Source organism: Eumetopias jubatus, unplaced genomic scaffold (genome assembly GCF_037043125.1).
Source record: "Eumetopias jubatus isolate StellerSeaLion01/CBP00866 unplaced genomic scaffold, mEumJub1_p1.0 scaffold_6, whole genome shotgun sequence".
NCBI lineage: Eukaryota > Metazoa > Chordata > Mammalia > Carnivora > Otariidae > Eumetopias > Eumetopias jubatus.
Genome location: NW_028274812.1, coordinates 19,867,496 through 19,891,162, shown reverse-complemented (window position 1 = coordinate 19,891,162; position 23,667 = coordinate 19,867,496). Strand labels below are relative to the sequence as shown.

At 41.0% G+C, this 23,667-nt stretch overlaps 1 protein-coding gene across 3 annotated transcripts in view; it reads left to right on the top strand.

The window, feature by feature from the left end:
- Window positions 1–23,103, top strand: part of GRM1 (glutamate metabotropic receptor 1) — a 432,450-nt gene extending 409,347 nt beyond the window's left edge. The window contains exon 8 of one of the 3 annotated variants that reach the window (XM_028103377.2): window positions 22,191–23,103. In XM_028103377.2, coding sequence (XP_027959178.1) covers window positions 22,191–23,103 — 913 coding nt within the window. Of the gene's footprint in view, window positions 1–14,440; window positions 14,502–22,190 lie in introns of those variants that run through there. The other 2 variants (XM_028103378.1, XM_028103379.1) reach the window with 2 other exon arrangements.
- The last annotated feature ends 564 nt before the right edge of the window (window positions 23,104–23,667 follow it).

The following is a 23,667-nucleotide window of genomic DNA, read 5'->3' as shown; positions in this document are numbered from 1 at the left end:
AACTTATATATGTACAAAAATAAGCATAAATATGATGAAGGGATGGAATATGACTGTACAGATGAAAATCATAAAAGATTTTATAAATGGAATTGGTAAGATAAGAAATTGGTTGAAAAAAGAAAGAAGAGGAATTTTAAAAAAAAGGGGAGAGAATGTGACCAGGCAGGAGACTAGAACAAAGCCATATTCTAGAGATTTAGGGTATATTTTGGTCTGTTAGAAGAAACTGTATCCCAAAATTTTAAAGAGAGAACAACTTATATATATATATATAGATATAGATAGATAGATATATAGATATATATATACCAAAAATAAGGTTAACTACTATGAAGGGATAGAATACGTCTCTAAAAATGAAAAATAAAAAAGATTTTTTAAAAAAGAGATTGATAAGATGTTGGTTAAAAAAGGGAAAAAGAAAAATTCAAAAAAAGAGCATTAAAAAAATTAACTTTGAAAGACTAAAGAATCTGGTGAGAAAAAGCCATGAATTCTATGTGCAATATTCCCCTAGCGCTGGCGTTCTGCAGTTCTCATTGATCGGTAAACTTGGTCTTGGCGGGCTGTTCTTGCTGATCTTCTGGGGAGAGGCCTGTTGCTGTGGTTCCCAGATGTCTTTGCCGGAGGCGGAATTGCCCCACCCTTACTGGGTCAGCTAAGTAATCTGCTGGGGTTTGCTCTCCAGAGCTTTTGTTCCCTGCAAGCTTTCCGTACAGCTTTGGAGGAGGAGAATGAAATAACAGCCTCCCAATCTCCACCCTGGAGGAGCTGAGAACTCGGGGCCCCGCTCCTCAGTTCACCCCCAGAGAAAAGCAGTTGATCACTCCCGTCTCCCTGGTCTCCGGCTGCACTCCGTGCTCACCCGGCCTGTGACCGAGTGGTTTCTATCTCTGGCACCCGACTCCACGTGGAGTCTCCAAACCCAGCAGATCCCTGCGGTGCGCTCCTGTGCTGCTCCTCCCAGGGGAGGAAGGGGAGTCTCCCCGGATCTGCCGCTTGTTGGGTCCCTGCTGGAGGAGCAGTGGCCCGACTGTGCTGCGGATCACGGTTTATGGTGACCCTGAGCTGGAGCCCACACCTCGGCTCCGTCTCTGCAGCCAGTTTCTCCACTCCGATACCTGGGAGCTCTGCCGCACTCAGGCACCCCCTGTCTTCTGTGACCCCGAGGTTCCTGAGACCACACTGTCCCAACGAGGGTTCCACCCACCGCTTAGCCACTGGAGCGCCATCCCTCCATGGAGCCAACTTCTAACAAGTTCCGATTTTGTGCTCCACGGCTCTATCACTTGCCAAAAGCGGCCGATGGAGGCCCCCTCCCCCGCCGTCTATCCTCCCGAATATAGGCTCAGCTTCACTTCTCCGCACGTCCTACCTTCCAGAAAGTGGTCGGTTTTCTGTTCAGAGAGTTGCTGCTATTGTTTTCTTTGATCTCCTGTTGAGTTCGTAGGTATTCAGAATGGTCTGATCCCTATCCAGCTGAATTCCTGGGACCAGATGAAATTTAGGTCTCCTACTCCTCCGCCATCTTGCTCCTCCCCTTTCCTATTTTTTACTGGGTCATTTGTATTTTATTATTGATTTTTAGGGCTTCTTTTTACAATTTGGATATGAGATTTTGTCAGATACATGTATTGTAATATTTTCTCAGTCTGTGACTTGACTTCTCATTTTCTTAGTGGTATCTTTTGTTGAGTGGAAGTTTTTAATTTTGACGAAGTTCAATTTATCATTTCTTTTATGGTTAGTGCTTTTTGTGTTCAGTTTAAAAAATTTTTGCCTACTCTAGGTCCCAAAAATATTCTCCTGTATTTTCTTCTTTATAATTTTATAATTTTGACTTTTACATTTAGTACTTAAAACTTTTTTAATATATGCTGTAAGGAATGGATCAAGGTTCTTTTAATTTTTTTGAAAGAAATCCAGTTTTCCCAGCTTAATTTTTGAAAAGACTTTCCTTCCCTCATTGAATGACATTGGTGCTTTTGTCAAAATTCAACTGAACATACACGTGTGTAGTCCCAGTTATGGACTCTCTATTCTGTTCTATTGATATCTTTGTCTATCTTTATGAAAATGCCACACTGTCTTCTATTTCTGAATCTTATATTGTCTTAAAATCAAGTAGTATAACTACTCTAGCTATTACTGTTTTGGCCATTCTGGGTCTAGGACATCATTGCCATTACTCAAAATTTCATCATTATGCATGATATTCCCTCTTAGGGTTTTCATAATTTACCTTTATTGGGTTGAAGATACTCCTTTATACTCCCAGTTTGCTGAGAAATTTATCATAAATTGGCATTGAATTTTGTCAAAATCTTTTTTTCTGCACGCTTGAAATATCCTATTTTTTTCTATTTTACTCTGTTAACATGGGGGAATATATTGAATAATTATCAAATATTAATACATTCCTGGATTTCCTGATATAAATTCTCCCTGGTTCTCTTCTATATTGTTTAGCTGAAATAGAGTCTACCTTGTCTGACAGTGGTGTAGCTAATAGCTTTTAGTTTTGGTGAGTGTTTGCATGTTATGCCTTTTCCATCCTTTGCTTTTCAGCTTTTTTGTGTCCTTATGTTTAAAGAGTGTCTCTCACAAGCTGCAATGATTAGATTTAGATTTTGTTTCTTAATCAGTTTGATAATACTTATATTTGAATTAGAATATTTAGTTCATTTACAATTGATCTAATTGCTGGCATAATCATATTTATATCTACTTTTTAACTAATTTTTGCTTGTCTCGGTGGAATGATGACTGCCATTTATGTTTACTCTCCTTTTGTTTATCTCTTCCTTCTTGCCTTCTTTGGATTAATATAGCATTTTAATATTCAATTTTCCAATCTATTAATTTGTTAGCTTAACATTCTTTTATTATTCTTTTTATGGTTACCCTAGAGATTATAATAAGGATTTCCTGACTTTTGTAATCTTAAATCAATTAGTAGTTTTATCACTTTCCAAACAAAGCAAGGATCTTAAAACACTTTAATTGCATTTGCTTTGTGTCAGCTTTTGTGCTTTTCTGTTGTGCATTTTAATTCTGTACACATTTTACATCTTATATTACATGAGTATTTTTGTTTTGCACAATCAATACATGCTTATATATTCCTGATACGTAAACCCTCTGATGATTGACTGAGATGATTTGAGTGTGTATTGTAGTTTTATTCTGCTTCACCTGGTGCATCCTATTACTAGGGTACAGCTCTCCGGGGGTCCTGTGTGTCCCCACTGTTTCCTTAGGCTCCACATTCTTTAAATGCCTCTAACTTCAATTGTGATTCCTCAGTGCTGTGAGATTTCCAAAAAACTTCATTCTGATTTCCTGCAGTTTTCTACTTAACTTTGTATCCTGTGCTTTGTGCAGCCTAAAATTTGCAAATTTTTCATGAGGGAACCTACTAAGCACTAGTCCTTTTGTGTGTGTGTGTGTGTGTGTGTGTGTGTGTGTGTGTGTGCACGCGCGCATGCACACATCTGTGACTTCTCTCCAGAATCTTGGCTCCTCAAGTCCTCATTGCCTTGGAAGACTTGAAATCAATTTTTATGTCTACAGGCCTATGCATTTATAAAGTTTTTCTTGCTTCTTTACCTCGTAGTTAAGACCCTCTACCCGCATGCTCAGTCTGTTTTTCCTGGACAAAGAATCAAGTGTTCCAAGGGCAAAATAACTTGAAGATTATCCAGTTACCTTTCTGAAGTTCTCTTCTTTCTGACTTGGATTCTTTCTGACTTGGTACCTTGGATTCTGGTTGCCATGGCAGCTTTCAATGTCTGTAAATGGTTTTTAAAAATATGGAATCTGTTTTTTCTAGTTGTTCTCAGTGGGAGAGTTGTTTTACCCCAGGGTATTACATCTTAGCTGGAAGCAGATGTCCTCTTATACCAATTTTAGTATCTCCCCCTCTCCTTTTTCAGTAAGCTACGATATCACTATGAATTCTTTTAGGGCTATGGGGACTATACATCTAATACTATGAAGGAAATTATATGATAATTGCTATTTGGTTCTTTTTCAGGTTTGATGGGTGGTGACATGAAGATATTAATGCCTCTGCTTAAAGAGAAATGGTAGCATAAAATAAACTTTAGTAGAAACTTATCTAATATTGTGAATGTCATAGCCAAGAATATCAGAAGCCTCAGACAATTCTAGATTTAAGTGACCTAAAGTCCTTTTTATTATCATTACTTCAATTTTAAACTTCTTACTAAAGTAATTACTTCTTTTTTCTTTTTCCTTTTTCTTCAATTTTTTCTATTTTGTCAGGGGATAAGAAAATAGTTGATTGACAGTCCTGATCTTTATAGCAAATCAAATATATAACAAGGATTCATCATTTTTTAAAAAGATGTATTTATTTATTTTAGAGAGTGGGGAAAGGCAAAGGGAGAGAGAATCTTAAGCAGACTCTGTGCTGAGCACTGAGCCTGATGCAGGGCTCAATCTCACAACCCTGAGATCACGACCTGAGCCAAAACCAAGAGTCAGTTGCTTAACTGACTGTGCCAAGCTGGTGCCCCAAGGAGTCATCATTTTTAATTGATGAAAATTAAACTAAATTTGAAATTATGATTAATGAATCACAAGTTATTTTTTAAAGATTTATTTATTATTTGAGAGAGTGAAAGAGAGCATGAGCAGGAGGGACAATGGGAGAAGGAGAGGGAGAGAGAGAATTTCAAGCAGATTCCTCACTGAGTGTGGAGCCCCTCATGGGGCTCAATAGCATGACCTGAACTGAAATCAAGAGTCAGATGCTCAACTGACTGAGCCACCCAGGCACCCCCATGAATCACAAGTTATGATGAGTTATCAACAGCTATTTTCTGTTTTCCAAACACCTGCATTAATTTGCAATGATCATTTAGTTTCTATGCCATATATAACATGTTAGGCAAACATGATTTTGGCATAATTTAGTTAGATATTTAACAATAAGTGTTTTTGATATTCCTGAAACTACCAAAGTGTTGAAAAAGCTCAGAAATATTTCTGTTTATTTTTCTATTAGGAATATTTCTCCATTCTGTTTTTTTTTAATTTTTTACTGTTATGTTAATCACCATAAATTACATCATTAGTTTTTGATGTACTGTTCCATGATTCATTGTTTGTGCATAACACCCAGTGCTCCACACAGAACATGCCCTCTTTAATACCCATCACCGGGCTAACCCATCCCCCCACCCCCCTCCCCTCTAGAACCCTTAGTTTGTTTTTCAGAGTCCATAGTCTCTCATGGTTCATCTCCCCCTCCGATTTCCCCCCTTCATTCTTCCCCTCCTGCTATCTTCTTTTTTTTCTTAACATATATTGCATTATTTGTTTCAGAGGTACAGATCCGTGATTCAACAGTCTTGCACAATTCACAGCGCTCACCATAGCACATACTCTCCCCAATGTCTATCACCCAGCCACCCCATCCCTCCCACCCCACCCCCACTCCAGCAACCCTCAGTTTGTTTCCTGAGATTAAGAATTCCTCATATCAGTGAGGTCATATGATATATGTCTTTCTCTGATTGACTTATTTTGCTCAGCATAACACCCTCCAGTTCCCTCCACGTTGTTGCAAATGGCAAGATCTCATTCCTTTTGATGGCTGCATAGTATTCCATTGTGTGTGTGTGTATATATATATATATATACACACACACACACAATGGAATAATATATATATATACCATATCTATCTATATATATATATATACATATACACACCATATCTTCTTTATCCATTCATCTGTCGATGGACATCTTGGCTCTTTCCACAGTCTGGCTATTGTGGACATTGCTGCTATAAACATCAGGGTGCACGTACCCCTTTGGATCCCTACATTTGTATTTTTGGGATAAATACCCAGTAGTGCAATTGCTGGATCGAATGGTAGCTCTATTTTCAACTTTTTGAGGAACCTCCATACTGTTTTCCAGAGTGGTTGCACCAGCTTGCATTCCCACCAACAGTGTAGGAGGGGTCAGGAAACGACAGATCTCCATTCTGTTTTCATTTTTTCAGTCATTCATTCATTTACTCTAAATAGGTGATCATATGTATTTTCATGCTCCCCCAAAGTCCCTGGTTATGCATTTTGTCATAACATGACTTTTAAAGCACTCCTTTCATTCTTAAAAGTGATCATTCTTTGCATGAGAGATTATATGGTTTCCTTTTATTTCCAAAAATTGGGGTAGGAAAAGAGGGTGATAAGAGATACACAATGGTAACTCGACATGGAGCCTGCCCTTCAGAAACTATGACCTATCAAATGTAGGGGATAAGAATTAACATCAATAACTTATATAATAAGAAGTGAAAAGGATCACAGGAGAGATGCAAAGATAAAATATACATTGCAGTGTGGTAAAAAAAACTTGATAAACATGTTTGAATGTTGAAGGAAATATGTGCAAAATTTTGTGAAGAGTAAAGAAGGTTTGGGGAACATATATAAAAGACAAATACTTTTTATCAGGGAGTTACCGAAGTGATAGGAGAGTGAGACTAGAATACCAGAGAGAGGAGAACAAGAAGTGAACTGATGATCTGCAACTGCTTTTCTCAGGAAGCATCTGCCAACTCCAGGCCCTGGTTGGGGACTGAGTATCCAGGCATGACACAAGTTGAGTATCCAGGCATGGCCCAAGCAGAGTCAGCAGAGGGAAGAGAGAAAGCAGAAGAAATGCTGTGGCCATCAGTCTGAGTAATAAAAGGAAAGGCAGAGAGGCTTCAACGTATGTCCAGCTTCTCTCTCAAAACATTTGCAATTGCCTGAAATTGAGTGGATCAGAAAGGTTAAAAGATGAACTAAACACTTCTGACATAGAGCATTATTTTCATGGAGTCTTTCAATAATGAGGAGACAGACTCACCTGTGGGGCTGGGGGGAACAAAACAAAAACAGAAAATGCCTTTAGCAACCACATGGACTGACAAAATTGGAGACTCAGAGGCACTCAATCATGTGGTCAGGATTACCCATCATTTGCCTAATTCTGAAGTTGTGTGGGTCAGGAAGCCAAAAATCTAAACTGAAAATCTTTGAAAAGCTAGCCAGGATCTCCCATAGCCTCTTAATGCTGAGGTGCTAAAGACCCACCAGATGAGGTGTACTAGTGCACAGCCAGATGTTCTGTTAAAAGTCCTGAAGGGATATGCCCTACAGTAGACCAATTCCTATCCCAATTATAAAATAACTTTGACTCAGCTCAGTTCTGGATTAGATTAAGATAATCTGTCCCCTCTACTAAACGGGTAAAGTGATAAAGCACCTCTAGCACATATAATACCATCTATCGTTTACAGCCTCTACGGAATCTTATTTTATATGTGTATATGTGTTTTTGTTTCTATATGTGTTGTGTGCATGTGTGTTTTATATGTTTAGGTGTGGAAGTGTCTTATATGTTTAGGTGTGGAAGAGTTAGGACAATATTACCAAAAAATCAAGGGAAACAATTAGACAATAAAAGCAGACCCATAGGTGATACATTGATCACTGTTGGAGGGTTAGATCACTGTTAGAAAACTAAATCATTATTCTTTTTTTTTTTAAGGTTTTATTTATTTGACAGAGAGAGAGACAGCGAGAGAGGGAACACAAGCAGGGGGAGTGGAAGAGGGAGAAGCAGGTCTCCCACTGAGCAGGGAACCTGATGTGGGGCTCGATCCCAGGACTTTGGATCATGGCCTGAGCAGAAGGAGGCAGACACTTAATGACTGAGCCACCCTGGCACCCCCTAAATCTTTATTCTGAACATTTCTAAAGAAAAGAAAAGAATCATCCATTTGGCTTGTGTTTTCTGTTTGAACTCTATATCAGAGGAACTAAATGGCTGATGAGGGGAAAATTCTACTTTCGAAAAGAAATCTAGTTGACAAATATAGAAAGGATGATAGAATTACAATATTACCATTTTGTAGTTTTGTAATAAAATAGTTGATCTTCATAATGATCATCAGTGACTGCTAAAACCATTAAGTGAAAGGCTGATGGGAAGTTTTGTAATGTGTGCATTAGGCTGACCACACCTGAACCCACTGATCAATCTTAATGTGATTAATAGACAACCCAATTTATGTGCTTTTTGGTCTGGTATAATAAGGAGTAAACACTATCTCCTATAAATTATACTCCTTGTACAAACAACCATGAATCTGATCAAGCCCTCAGATCTAACTATAAATTCATAGGCAATATAGGGGACAGAGGAACGTATTAAATGACACTATAGGGACTCAACCAGTAAAATCCATAATCTGGGAAACAATCAGTATGTTTTCAACAAATAGCCATCAAAAAAGAAGAAGGGAACATCTATAGATTAAAAAAGGCTTAAGAGAGTCATCAACAAAATGCAATATGCAGATCTAGTTTGGATGCTGATTTGAAAATCAAAAGTAAAATAAAAATATATGAGACTATCAGGGAAATCAGGGAAATCTAAATAATGACTTTAATATTAAACATTTAATATCAAATATTAAAGAATTACAATTAATGTATTTTAGATGTGATAATATTATTTTTCCTTTTATTATAAAAATGTACACCTATATTATAGGCCTTTACATTGAATTCCTTATGGATGAAAACATAATGATTTAGCTTTTCTTTAAAGTAAATAAATGGTGGTATAGATGAAACAAGATTCACATATATATTATTATTGAAGCTGAATGATAGGGATGTGGGGGTTCATTTTAGCATTTTCTCCATGTTTCTATATTTTTGAAATTTTTCATAATAAAAAGCCATTTTTTAAAGATCTGATAAACAGAAAGAATAATATGAATTCTCACATACTAATGTAAATTGGGCAAGCACTTCATAGAGCAATTTTGCCATGTATAAGAAAGATGAATGTACACTCACAACAATCCACCAACTCTATTTCTAGGTCTATAGCTTAGAAAAACTCTCCCATTTTTGTGTGCAAGGAGACTTAATCTAGAATGTTTACTGCAGCATTGCTTAAAATAGCAAAATGTAGGAAACAACCTAAGTGGCCATCAGTAGGAGAATTGATTATATTTTTGGTAGTGTGGTATGTATTCAATTTAGTTTAAGTGAATGAACTAGAACTGTACCTGTTAATGTAATACAAAATGGACAAAATGGGCAAATTGCTGAATGGAAATAGAGTGCAATGCTATGTCAATAAAATTTAATAACATGGTAAACACTACTGTATATTATTTATGAACACATATGAATATATATGTTGTAAAAGTATTCAAATATCCCAAGTGATGATCCATCCATACCAAATTTTCCCTTGGAAAGGATAGGATTAGTATTAAGAATAATATACAGAGGGCTTGGGTGCCTGAGTGGCTCAGTTGTTAAGTGTCTGCCTTCAGCTCAGGCCATGATCCCAGGGTCCTGGGATCGAGCCCTGCATAGGGCTCCCTGCTCAGCAGGAAGCCTGCTTCTCCCTCTTCCACTCCCCCTGCTTGTGTTCCCTCTCTCTCTCTCTGTCTCTCTCTCTCTGTCTCTCTCTGTCAAATAAATAAATAAAATATTTAAATATATATATACACAGAGGGCTTCACATATATTCTTAATGTTTTCAAAAGAAAGGAAACTTTATATAAAGCAAAATGTTTATATTTCACAAATCTATGACAATTAAATTGAATTTTATTAGGTCATTTTCTATAAGCTCTTATTAGCTTAGAAATCTTTATAATTAAAATTTTCTTTAAAGAGCAGTATTTACACCTCAGTGGAGAAACTGCACTGTGTGTTTATATAAAGAACATTAATGTACTGTATTAGATATCCATGCAGTAAAATGAAGAGTGGAAGAAATTACCATTTACAGAGGGCTTACATATACAATCAGAGCTCCACTCTCCACTCTGATGAACGAATATTTAGAAATAAATGTTTAAATTCAGATAATAGAAAAAAATGCATTTGGCTTTGGAAAGCAATCAGAGGCAGAAATTATCCTATATTTATCTATAACAACAACAACAAAAAAGATAGACCACACTCTGCTAAAATGGTCTTGAGTTTTTGCTGCCAATCTTTATGATTACTTCAGACAGCTGCCCCATTATTATTTCCATGGTAAACTGACCATCTGGAATTGTATAGACTGTTTCTCTCTGCTAAAAGTAGACTTACCTCCAAACCTCTCACAGATATGCAACTTCAGACACAGACAGCTAACCTGCTCTCTACCTAGCTTTTACCTGCTCCTGCCACATCCATTCAATGTCACTAACGTCGTAACCCACCCCACCCCCAACACCATCCCCCACAATCTGGAGAGAAAAGAGTTTATTTTCTAGTAGAAGTTATTGAAATTCTTGAATAAGGAAAGTGGTTAACATTCATAAGTAAAATGAAGTAAAGTTTGAGATACTCAGAATTAGTCTATGCTAAATCACACTGAGATTTAAAATACCTGGGTGTTTTGTCTGTGCTTCTGTCCCTCCATCCTTCAGAGGGAGGGTTGTAATGGTGATGTCTTCAACTGGGAGAGCATTTTACTATTTGGAAACATTTTCACATTTATTCTTTCAACAATCCTTTATGGATGAAAAAACTGAATCTGAAAGGGGCAAATACACAGTTGGAGAGTGCCTGGTTTCCTGGCCCCTTACCCAGCTGTCTTACTGTTACACTACAATGAATGAAACCTGCTTGTAACAACTTCTCAAGTTCATGTGAAGAATAATTTCTAGCACAGAAACTGACGTGTGAATGAACTACTGTAAAGAAAATAACACATTAAAACAAAGTCATATGGGACTAAGTACACCCAAAGAGAGATGGTCTTTTCTACAAAGGGAGATTTGGACAATGAGAATAGATGAGAGGAACTGTAACAAGCATTGACTCTATAGAAAGAAAAGAGATGAGTAAAGAAAAGAAGGAAGGAAGAAAGGAAAAAAAGAAAAGAAAAAGAGGAAGAAAGGATAATAGAAGGGAAGAAGAGAAAGAAAAAAAGAGCAAAAGAAAAGAAAAAAACTGCACTTTCAGAAGAAATTGAAAAGGAATCTTTCTTACTGAATTTCTGGGGTTTCTTTAAATCCACAGTTTCTGCCAAAAGATTCAAGCACAGATTTGGGACTTATATTTGTCAAGTCTCCATATGCTGCATTTTCCCTCCAAGCTTTTACTTTGGCTTGCTGAATCTGTGGTTGGTTGAATATGTGGTTTTACAGTTGCTAAAAATACCCTGAAGTCAAGCTCCTCTCAGTTTTTGTGCAGTGATAAAACAGACACTCTGGCATCAGATTTTTCAAGGCTTTGGCCTGTAACCTTTAATCAACCACCCCTTTCATAAAAGTAAGCTCTGTAGGCATAGGTCATTTACATTTCACTTCAACGCAAAGTGAGTCAGAGACTGAAGAAAATGGCACTATGAAGGAAATGCTATAATTTTTTCAACTACTTCAATCAATAGTGAATTAAGGTGGCTTTGGGATTGCTGGGAGTTACTGTATGGAGTTTGGCTGTCAGTATGACTGCCGCCTCTGAAGGAACCACAGAACTCTCCACTAACTGCAGCAGTTAATTCCAAGTCAGTGCCAGAGGCCACAGAGCTCCCACCCCAGTCCCTGGGAGACAGAAGGGCTGTTGTCCAGGCATGCCACACTCTGTGCACCTATGCTAATGTCAGCACATGAAGTCTCTGAGCTGTCAAGTCGTTTCCCTGTGGTTATCATCATACATACGCCCAGCAGACAAGACAAGCTACATCATTTGCACGGCCCGGTGCAAAAAGAAAACATGAGGCCCCTGGTTGAACACACAGAGGGTAATGTTAAAGAGACTATGATATAAAGCCTTTTCTCCTATGGTGTCTCTCTCAACCTGTCTTAGTGGTTTTTTTATTTGCCATTTAATGCTGCACTGCCATGCAGGGTGGGGAGAGGAGACTTGGGGGACAAGTGCATATTCTGCCATGTGCCGCGGCCTCCACTCTGTGACTCCATGCAGGTGCAGCCTTCAGGCTGCCAGATCCCCCTCCTACCCATCCAGTCACTGGGCAGACACTCCAGGGAAATTGAACCAAGCATCTCCCCTTTCCCTTCCCTCCTACCCTAGCCCCTGGTAGACCGGTGATCTCCAAGGGTATTACAACAACAGCAGGTGGACTAGAAGGTACCATGGAGGGTGGGTGAGAAGCTCACCCCTGGGCTGTTGCCTATCAAATGCACTGTGGCCCTGCTAGCCCATGGAAGGGACAGCCAATCACTGTCTGGAGTTGCTAGGCAGCATGTGCACTTGACCCTGATTTGATCTTCCTGCACCCCTGCCAGTGGTGGAGAGTGGCAGTGATCCCTGGGCAGGGCCAGATGGTGAAGCCTCAGAGGGTCCCAGGGGGCACCAGGGAAGTCAGGGAGGCAGGACCTGTGGGTAAGCTGAGGCTTCAAGCCCCCAGTGCAGATTTCAAAATGATGACTATAGACCACTAAATCCCAAGTGCAGGGACCTTCTGATGAAGGACATGCGGTGCATTTGTATTGGACACAGGGTCCTGAGCCAGCCCGGGTGGGATCCTGGCTTCCCAGCACCATTGGATCAGGCCACATGTAGACATTATCTACAGGTGGAATTAACTAGGGGATTCAAGGGATGCAGGAAGTTTGGCAAGGGAAAGCCAAATGCCTTGAGTGTATTTCTGCCTTCCTTCCTGAGAAATTAAGTTGTTTTATTATTTTGTAGGTTAAATGTTCTTTCTTACTGATAGCTTCATTTATATAGTCAAACATCATACTTTTATCCCTGGTCGTCTACTTGCTGATGTTTTCATTGTTGTCATCATTTTTGTGATTTCAGGTGGGCATATTGAATGTCAGGGACATATTACTTCAGCAAGCTTAATAGCAAACATTATCTCTGTCTATTTTTTTTTAAATAAATGGATTATTGCAGTAGTAACAAAGTTACACCAAGGTGTTTCAAGTTTTTATCTCTGGGCGAGGATTTCAAATTATTCTGGGTAGATCATGTACTTTGAAATGTTTTATTGAATGGCCCAAACTTGGAGGGAATACACATACTGATTAATTTTATTTTTCTCTTTTACCTTCAACTGTGCTATGGAAGACTTTTTTCCCACCTTCTACATTCAGATCAGATTCCTTGATTTCAGGAATTGAAAAGCTATTCCAGTGTATTCTTGTTTCAAACCTCAAATTCACATCTCTCTTTTCTAGCACGTGCCAGGCCTCAGTCTGGAATACGTGGAATGGGAAGGGGCGTGGTCTGCTCCTGCAATATCTCTGGCTCCTCCCTCTTGTTTCCCCTCCTCTGTCTGCTTTAATGGGAAAAAAGATAGGAAATATAGCCAAAGTTTTTGACTTGCCTGCAGCTGCTGTGGTCCTCTTCTGATTAACAATGGATAGTTGTCACCAGGGTCTTGGGGTAGGCGGCCCAACGCTGATACATAGAGAATATTTGTGAGTTCTCAGGGACCCTCTAGAGGGGACTTCATCACTGAGAGTTCATATTGAGATTCCCCCCAATTCAACCAACCTCATCCATCCACCCACAGCCCACCTGCTGATGGTTCACCTTTCGCATCTTGTTCCTGAAATTCTTTTCTGTGATTGGCAGCCGTCTTAGGTGGTGTGATAACAAGATGGCTTTATCCCATTATCTTCTGAAGTGCTGCTTAACTCATGGGAAACCCACTTATCTTCACTCCAACAAATGATGGTAAAAGGCCAACTGCCGGTGGCTGTCCTGTTAGCCTTGCCATGACCAGTCAGTGCTCTTCTCCTCTTATCAGATCATCCTATGTGCTGTATAAGGAGACCTCTAGCCAAGGAATGAGATGACATTCTCCCCAAGTGGCAGATTCCTCCAATCTCTCACCACTCCCCCTCTCTCCACCATCCGATACATTTCGTCCTGTGAGGGCCAAGAGATAAATGTGACTTTATAGGAAGTGACAACAATGCATTTGTGATAACGTAAGATGAAGGAAAATTAGCAATGCAATTAAAATTCACAACGTAAGACATAAATCCACAAACGTCCTTTAAGGGGGTGATGGGCAGGAAGATTCAGCCTGCATCGGTGTGAGTGGAGGTGGAACCCACTGCCACCAGGAAGGAAAGGGGGTGTCAAGAGTGGAGGGAAAGAGCGAATTTTGGACAGACAGACACACAGCAGAAAAAACATCTGCCACTTGGAAGGAGATGGTCCCATAAGGTAAAAGAAAGAATGCACTCCACTGATGTGCCTTTCAGAAATGAGCCTGGCAGTAAGAAATAGCCAGCCAGTGCAGGGGAGACACTTGGGGGAGGAGATGACATGGAGAAAGGCTCAGGAGCCAGGCTAGGCCCTGGCCCAGGCCCAGGCACCACCTGAGTGGTGTGATCACTCTATCTGTACACGTGTATAACCACTCACTCACTGGGTGTCTTTTTCTTTTCAATCTTTAGGAAGAGGCAGCCAGAATTCTCGCCCACCAGCCAATGTCCGTCGGCACATGTGCAGCTTTGAAAACCCCCACACTGCAGTGAATGTGTAAGAAAAGCTGCATGGACAATGTAGTGGTCTGCCCCTTGCTTTCTCTCTCCTGGGTTTTTCCACTTTCTAACATGGAAACAGATGTGGTGCATGCCATCAAGAATGAGGAACCATTTACGTGCCATGGTTTGCACGACTGCCTTAATTTGATTGTCCATCGTTCTTAAAAGGGCACTGTCAAGTTGTTAGTCTTTTTGCTTTTTTAAGTTTCAACGCCAAGACACAACACTTTTTCCGATTCTGGATATTCACTTTTGTTTGTGACTCCTACTCACAAGCTCGAAAGTGAATTTCCCCCCTTCATAAATTCGTCAGCTTTTCCTTGGCGAACAGAGCTCTTTCTTTGTTTTCTTTCTTTTCTTTTCCTTTTTTTTTGCCTTTTTGCTGTTGCACAAATGTTTGAAATGATGCTGTCTGCATTAAAGTAAATGCTATAACTTGAACTTATGGAGAGTTCCATAATGTCAGCTCGAGGGGGTGGGCACTGACACGAGCCTCTGCTGGGTGCCTCCCACACCCTGGGGAGCACAAAACAAAAGTTTTGTGAATCCTACGAAAAGAGAGTTTTACAAAAAGGAAATGTAGTTATTCCCCCCAGAATTCTGAGTGTTTTTATCAGATTTTCGCCATCTGATAAAAATGGTGCATGTTTGGTCCAATTTTTGACCTTTAGGTCTTGACAGTGTCTCTTTAAGTTAACAAAAGAACGTAGACCATGTTCAATTCATTGTGCACGGAGTCTGTGGTCATTTTTCAGCTGTTCCTTTACAGCCCTTCAAACTCCTGGGAGAGTCAAAGGTACACATTCCTGCAGCAGGAGGGAGTCCACTGATAAGGTGTTTGTGGCTTGCATAGCTCTTCAGATGAGAAGAGCCCAATTTGTTCAAATGTTTGCTACTGAACCTGGCTATGGAGGCCAGTGTATGAGGCCGCGGTGTCTCTTTTCTTCACTCAGTGGAGTGCATTGGGAAGTCTGTGTTCTGATATTCCCTTAAAAAGCCCAGATAGAAAGAGTGTGGTCTCATTCAAATCATACTGATTCTTTAAGGGAAAAATATGGTAGCCATGCCAGTGTGTTTCAGGTGGTGGTCAGGAGGCCCCTGCTCATCGAGATCAAAGCCACTCGTCTGCTTGGATGCACTCTCTGTAATTTTACCAAGTCAAAAGGCATTGAGCATTTCTTGCAGCCTGGGCTGAGTCTGACCAAGGGCACAGCAAGGAGATCCTGATTATGACAGCTCCTGGCTGCCTGTCAAAAGGGACTGATGGGAATAGTAGATGTGCTTGTCTTGCTGTGACAGCAGGGCCAGAGAGAGAGAAGAGTCACCTAACATTTCATGACTTAAAGGTGAGTGCCTAAAAAAGCAAAAGCAAAGGCTGAAAGTGGGTACATTCTTGGTAGGTGACCAAAAAAAAAAGCCACAATCAGCAAAGCTGATAGATTGGTTGTTAAGAATTCTTGGAATAGGATCTGTTCAAGCTTTCTTTCGGGAGACTATAAAGGATCAGGAAAAGATTGAGAAGAGACTGGCAATTTTTAGCCTTGGCTGTTCCTCAACAAACAACAACAAAAAAGATATGTTCTCTCTGTGACCTTCAGTTCCCACAGCTTTTGTGAACAATCCAGGCAAAGGGACTAGTGATGGAGATAAAGCTGCCTCCTGGACCATTGTGGTCTGCCTAGATCTATCCTGTTTCTGAGGAATAATCCCAGCAGAGCAATGCAATTGCCTTATGTTTCCAGAGCAAGCCATGAGGACTCCAGGTTAGAGCTGAGGAACATCAAATGACTTGCTATTAAAATTACAGGTCTGGTAGCATGGGGCATAGAAATACAATAATGCTTGACTTGAAGTTCCTTCAAAGGGAATGGAATCTAGACTCATCTATACTTCCTGGAGCAATATAATTACAGCTGGTGTACCTCTGCTAAAACAATACTCCTGTAACAACATGATGTCTTCAGTAAACTTTGGCATGAGAATTTCTTTCCTCAGCCAGTAATCATGATTAGGTTGAACCAAAGGCCATTTAGAATGTACTTAGAAAAAATTTAATAACCATCAGAATTGTACTCATTAGTCTGAAACAGATTTGTCTGTTTTCTCAAGACAGTAGACCCTATACCCAGACAAAGTTTATGGAGCCTCCCATACTTTGGTGAGCTCATTTTGTTTGTGGGTGTCTTTTTCTTAAGTGATTCACTGAAGAGGGCACAAAGCTTGATAAAGGCAAACTGATTTCCCTTGTGCTCTTGTGTATCCTGTATCATATAACTTTAACATATAGAATGTGATTCATCTAAAGATTTAAAAAGAGGACTGTATATTTAGACTTTGAGGTATTGTAAATTTCGGCAAACCAAGTGATTCTCTGACTAGCTTATGACGTTCGGATTAGAGGAGAGGGATAAATCCACAATGCTATTTAAGATGGATATCTGCAGAAACTATGAAGCTCCCATGTAGTCAAAAAGCATTTGTCTCCAATAACACATCCAGAGATTTTCTACCTTACTAGTGGTGAATCCAAAAGGTGAGAAATTTTAATTATGTTCACATAGGCTTCCAGAGATTATGTACTGAATATGCAGATTTTTCTGGAAAGCCTTCAAAAGTGTAACTGGCATCAGTGGAAGTCCTTTGTACTGAAGACTAACTTGGCGTTGCCTGGGAAAACAAGAGTCTGACTCATATGGCTTCAAATAGTTCCAATGCCTGCGATTCTACAAGAATCACTACTCACACTTCCTTCTGGTACCAGCGCCCTGAAGCAGGAAGAGGCGAGGCATTTGGACAACACATGTCTGGCATCCCTTTCTGAGTATCTCAGTTAGGGCAGCACCAGCCTTTTTGGAAAGGCCTCATGTCTCCACCACGGCTGCACGGCCCCAGCAAAACTGCCCATAAGCCTGTAGCTTTGGTTTCTTCTCTGGACTTGGTAAGCCATTCTCTCCATGCCGTGACTCAATGGCATTTCCTGTTTCCACTTTCATTTTCAGAGAAAACACATGCTAACCTTTTCAGGTTCCAAGGACTGCGTCTCCCCTCCTTCTGCGAAGGTCTTGCCTTGTCTGTGGGCTCTCTGGATGCCATCCTTATGTCTGTCGTGAAGCTATTAAGCCTCATGGCAAAGACTTGAATTGGACATAAGGGAGACAGGTGCTGTGTAAGCTTCCCCCTCAGGCAGCTTGTGCAGGATGCTTCCCTCCTGATCTCAAACACCCACCCACTGATATTCCCATTTTAGACCTCTCTGGAGCAGAGAGCAGTGTACCCTGCAGATGTAACTAGTACTTACTGAAACAAATAAAACAGACAAGATCACTCCGAATGCCAAAGATATACTAATCTGTTTACACCACCCACTTCTAACCATTCTCTAAAGTGCTGTAAATATCGGGTTTTCTGTTTGGGGGGGGGGGGGATTGTTAGACTAATCTAATGAGAGAAAAACCAAAGCAAGATTCCAAGCCTGTCATAGCTGGCTCGGCAGTCCCAGGCCTGCTTGGCTCTGCACACTCCAGTGTGCATACTGGCTCCTCTCCAGCCTAACAGCCATTTCCTCCAATAACTTCTGTATCAATAAATATATTTAGCCACCTGAGGTATTCACGCCAAATGCTACTGCATTTGATCTTCAAATATGAGATTGTTTTAGGCCTGATGTCGGCCTTCTGAAGTGAGAGCAGGAAGGGTGGGGTGTTTTGTGACAATTACCTGGTGTTTCTAGATCAGGTTGCTTTTCCTAAGACTTCTATTTAGGAAACCAAGTAAAATTAAATAATAAAAGGAAAAGTTGGTGGCTGAAACGGAAGGTATTAAAGTTATCTGGGATTAAATAGAAGACTTATTTCATAGTAATACTGCATTTTGATAATGCATTTACTCCTTTTTGGCTGCCCCATATTTTATACATTTTTCTCTTCTTAATATCATAGCAATGGGGTCCCAACCTTTTCAAATAGGGAAATCCCTTTTCACACCAAAATGCTTCTTAAAACTTCACTCGAATCAATAATAATTGTACATTTTTTTAGTAGCCACTTGAACATAAAACACAAAAAAGCTTCTCGAATTTAGCTACACTTGTATCTAGCAGCACATTTTATCATGATAGCACTTACATGCATTTGAAAATAGCAGTGTACAATCTATCAAGACATAATATTGATCCACTGTAAAAACAAAGCTTATCACATGTGTAGATTCATGGACCATTCAAGCTGTATACGGACAACATGTCAGAAACACCTAATTCAGAAGGACTGAAGTTTATACACTGTCCTGAAGTTTCTATGAGATGACACATTTCCTTCACTATCTCTGGTTTTTAGGAAGCAATTTATTTTGTCCTTGGAAAAAAAAGGTTAATCTAATTTTCTTAATCTGATAAGTGTCCTGGGACATTCAGAACTGTTTCCTAATTAAACAGTTCTTTACAGCAAATCTAGAGCAAGACTCTGAGGGGAAGGGCTGCTAATTTTGACAGCCAGGGTGAAAATCTCCCATTACAAGAATAAGAATGGTATTGGATTAAAACAGAACTAAGATGTGATTTTATCTATATGCAAGATGATTAATAATACCATTAAAATAGGGAAGCGCATGATTTAAATAGAGGCCCATGTAGGGCCCTGGGAAGTGAGGAAAACAGCCCATGTGAGTGAGTGAGTGAAGTTAAGTCCCAAGAATACAAGGATGCCTTTTTGCCAGCATCTATGGAGACTGGAGCAATGGTTTGTTGGGGTATGTAAACCTGGTAGTTGAGTAAGGTGTAGACTAGCTCTCAAGGGACTTGTTTCTTAAACACCCACACGTACACACACACACACACACACACACACACACAGCTAAATAAAGACACAAAGCATCCTTTTAGTTTAATGATTTTTTTTAAAAAAAATAAGCATTGAGAGGCAGGCATTGGAAGAAAGAAAAGATGTTTCCATTGCAATTGAAAGTGATGCAAATCAGGGGCCCCTGGGTGGCTCAGTCCGCTAAGCATCTGACTCTTTGATTTCTGCTTAGGTCATGATCTCAGGGTCCTGGGATTGAGCCCTGCATTGGGCTCCATGCTCAGGGTGGAGTCCATGCTCAGGGAGGAGTCTGCTTGTCTCTTTCCCTCCCCCTCTGCCCCTCTCCTCACTCATACTCTCTCTCTCTCTCTCTCTCAAATAAATAAATAAAATCTCTTTTTTAAAAAGTGGTGCCAAAAAAATGCAAATCATTGAGGTTGGGTGGTACACTAAAACATATTTAAGAGGCAAGGCAAGAGGCAAATCCATGGTTTTATACTTTCTGAAAGAGTAGTAATGAACGTATAAAGAGAGAGATGGTCTGAGTAGAGTAAGGATTGGAGGAAATTGAGAAAGAAGGAGGTGGGAGGTGAGCTCACCTAGAGTTTCAAACTCAGAAGAGGAACTGTGGCTTGTGGTCTTGGTTACTGACTGGTTGATTGTCTGTTCATGCTGGGAACACCAGCCGTCTGTTCTATAGTTGACTCAGCTCGGAAGAAAGGTATTCTAACAATAGTGTGGAAGCTGAAAAGCCAGTAATTTTGCATTTACAAGTACTTCTACATTCTCAGCAAATATGTTAAGCATATATTTCAGAAAAATATTAATTTTCACATAGTATTTTGGAGATGAGATTTTTCTTAGACAATTAAAAATATAGCATAAATGGGGTGCCTGGGTGGCTCAGTTGGTTGAGCATCCAAGTCTTGGTTTCCACTCAGGTGGTGATCTCAGGGTTGTGAGATCAAGCCCCACCAACCCCATTGTTGGGCTCCACGCTCAGCAGGGAGTCTGCTCAAGAGTATCTCTCCCTCTCCTTCTGCCCCTCCCCCTGCCTGCAGCTCTCTCTCAAATAAATATCCATATAGCATATAAATTATAAGATAGAGGAACTACCTTTTCCCAAATAATGAGTTCAAAATTTTAACTATTATATCTATTTTAGGACTTTTATATCCAGAATTTTCTATAATAGGTATCAGAATTTATGCAAAACTCTGTATTTATTTGGCTCACTTCATTTTTCAAGATTATAATATGTAAAATGTCAAAATATTATCGTCATCATAAATGCAACACACATGATTTTTGAAGTATTCATTCTTGCATTTTCAAAATGATTAAATAAACCATTATATTAACTATTGATCACTTCCTACATTTTTCAAAACCAAAGACCATGATCCAGAATAGTCTATTACACATACCCACCTAAGAAAAAAATGTTCCTTATCCCTATTCCTTTTACTGTCAAAAATGTGTTAACATTGTGCTACCTTCTCTGTTGTTTTCATGGATACAGTGAAAAAGCAAACTCAAAAAAACAACAAAAAAGAACAACACACACACACACAAGAAAAAATATTTCCTGATATAAGTATTAACACTGCTGTTATTAATAGTGTGCTATGGTAAGTTACCAACATCTGCTAAAAGTTATACAGGAAAAAAAGCTAAAAGTCCCAAAGTAAGACCAGAGTTATTACAACACGCAGAATAGAATTTGAATGATATACACAATACCTCTCTTTTCTTCCTCCTTCTCCTCCTCCACCTTCTCCCACTTCTCCTCCTTCTTCTATTTGATTGGTTTTTTGATGGTCCCATAAAAATGAAAGTTGATAAAGCAGGAGGGCTGCTGGTACCCTAACATTTTTCTTCTCTGAAGCTCAATGAGGAAAAGGCCAGGGAGGGACCTTTGTCTCCATAACGTCTGCTTTCTCTGAATCTTAATTTTGTCTCATTTTCATCACAAACTATGTTGAAGGACTAAACCAGGGTCTGAGCATCTGTATTTTGCTGGGCTTCCTGGTTCTATCTCTTTTCAAACACACCTAGTTAAAAGTCCCCAGCCGGGAAATCCCAAACTAGCTGCTATGAATCAGGGCCTTTATGTGAATTGTGATTCATTGTATGTGTCAGGAATAATGCACTGGAATAAAAAGAAAAGCCAAAGTTATGACACACATAAGTGGAACATGGGTCTGGGTTTTCTGTCACCCGCTTTTTTCTCTTCTGGACAGGTGCCATGTGTCTGACCTTGCTGCTCTGGTACCTATCAGAAAGGGCGACTGAGGGGATATATTTTATAACCTCACAGGACAATGAGAGTAGCTTAATATGTGGGTTTTAATTTGTTCCAGGGACTTAAGAAGAAAGGGAGGCAAGAGCTCTGGGCATTACGTTCTGTTGTCCATGTGTAACTACAGTGTTATTTCTTGTTTCCTCCATCAATTGTGGAATCTTTCAAAGTCTTGCACTGAGTGGCAATGTCGTGGTTACCATAAGGGTATGTGTTTGTACGTGAGTGTGTAATAACTTTGTGAAATCTCAGACTGAAATGAAAATAGCTGCTTCTGCAGCAGCCGGGAGTTTCTCCCCCTGGGACTTTCTCCGGGTCTATGTGTTCTGCCTTGTCTTGGGGTTGATGGAATCACTGACCAGCTACAGAGGCAAGCTGTGGTCACTGCAGCTTTTGGCTTTTGACCTGTGATAAGGGGAGGTTAAGGGTATGGAGGCCAGGCATACTGGGGGGGGGGGGGGGAATCAAATTGCATTGAGCTGGGATTGCATATAATTTATATGTATTTTCTCCTGTGTGCACGAAATATCGGCAAATAAATCCATCTCTATTTTATTCATAGTTCTAATGGCAAGTCTGTGTCATGGTCTGAACCAGGTGGAAGACAGGTGCCCAAGGGACAGCACATGTGGCACCGCCTCTCTGTGCACGTGAAGACCAATGAGACGGCCTGCAACCAAACTGCCGTCATCAAGCCCCTCACTAAAAGTTACCAGGGCTCCGGAAAGAGCCTGACCTTTTCAGATACCAGCACCAAGACCCTTTACAACGTGGAGGAGGAGGATGCCCAGCCGGTTGGCTTCAGCCCTCCCAGCAGTCCTTCTATGGTGGTGCACCGACGCGTGCCACCCGCGGTGAGCACCCCGCCTCTGCCGCCCCACTTGACCACAGAGGAGACCCCCCTCTTCCTGGCAGAACCGGCCATCCCCAAGGGCTTGCCCCTTCCCCTCCAGCAGCCACCACAGCCACAGAAATCCCTGATGGACCAGCTACAGGGGGTGGTCAACAATTTCAGCCCCGGGATCCCAGATTTCAATGCGGTGCTCGCAGTCCCCGGGGGCCCGGGAAACGGGGTGAGCTCGCTGCACCCGCCCCCGGCGCCCCCGCAGCACCTGCAAATGCTCCCGCTGCAGCTGAGCACCTTCGGGGAGGAGCCCGCCTCCCCGCCAGCAGAAGACGAGGACGAGGACGACAGCGAGAGGTTCCAGCTCCTCCAAGAGTACTTGTATGAGCGGGAAGGGAACACGGAGGAAGATGAACTGGAAGAGGAAGACGAGGGCCTGCAGGCGGCCAGCAAGCCGGCCCCCGAGGATTCGCCCGCTCTGACGCCTCCGTCGCCTTTCCGCGACTCGGTGGCCTCGGGCAGCTCGGTGCCCAGCTCCCCCGTGTCCGAGTCGGTGCTCTGCACCCCTCCCAACGTGACCTACGCCTCGGTCATCCTGAGGGACTATAAGCAAAGCTCTTCCACCCTGTAGGAAGGAGGTGTCCACGTGGAAAAGTAAGAGAAACCAGAGAGCACCAGCACCTCCGGAGATGTGCGGACAGCTGGGAGGCGGAGTTTCGGAAGAGGGTGAAGTCAGAGGGAAAGGGAGCCGAGGCTGCTGCCTTAGTGGAGGCCAGAGGGAACTGTGCTCTGCAGTCAAAAAAGGAGCCCGGCGAGGATCCCGATTCTTGAATTATTCAAAAGCCTTCTCTGGGAAGAAAGGCAATTCTGACAAAGCACAATCCCATATAGTGTACAACGTTCACCGCATACATAAATAAATACATATATACGTACATAAATAAATAAATCAACGGAAATAATCTCCTCTTCTGGACAATTGTGCATAGATATATGTGCCCACACACACTTGGCCAGTTTGAAAAGAGACAACACATGTGGACCGGCCAGGTGGATCATTAGCTGACATCATGGTTTTCATGGTAGTCATAGTGAGTGTGGCGGAGCCAGACGGATGGGTGGGTGAAGGAGGGGCAGGCATGCAATCACCCATGGCATGGCAGCTCATTTTTCTCTACCCCGTCTCCTTACTGGC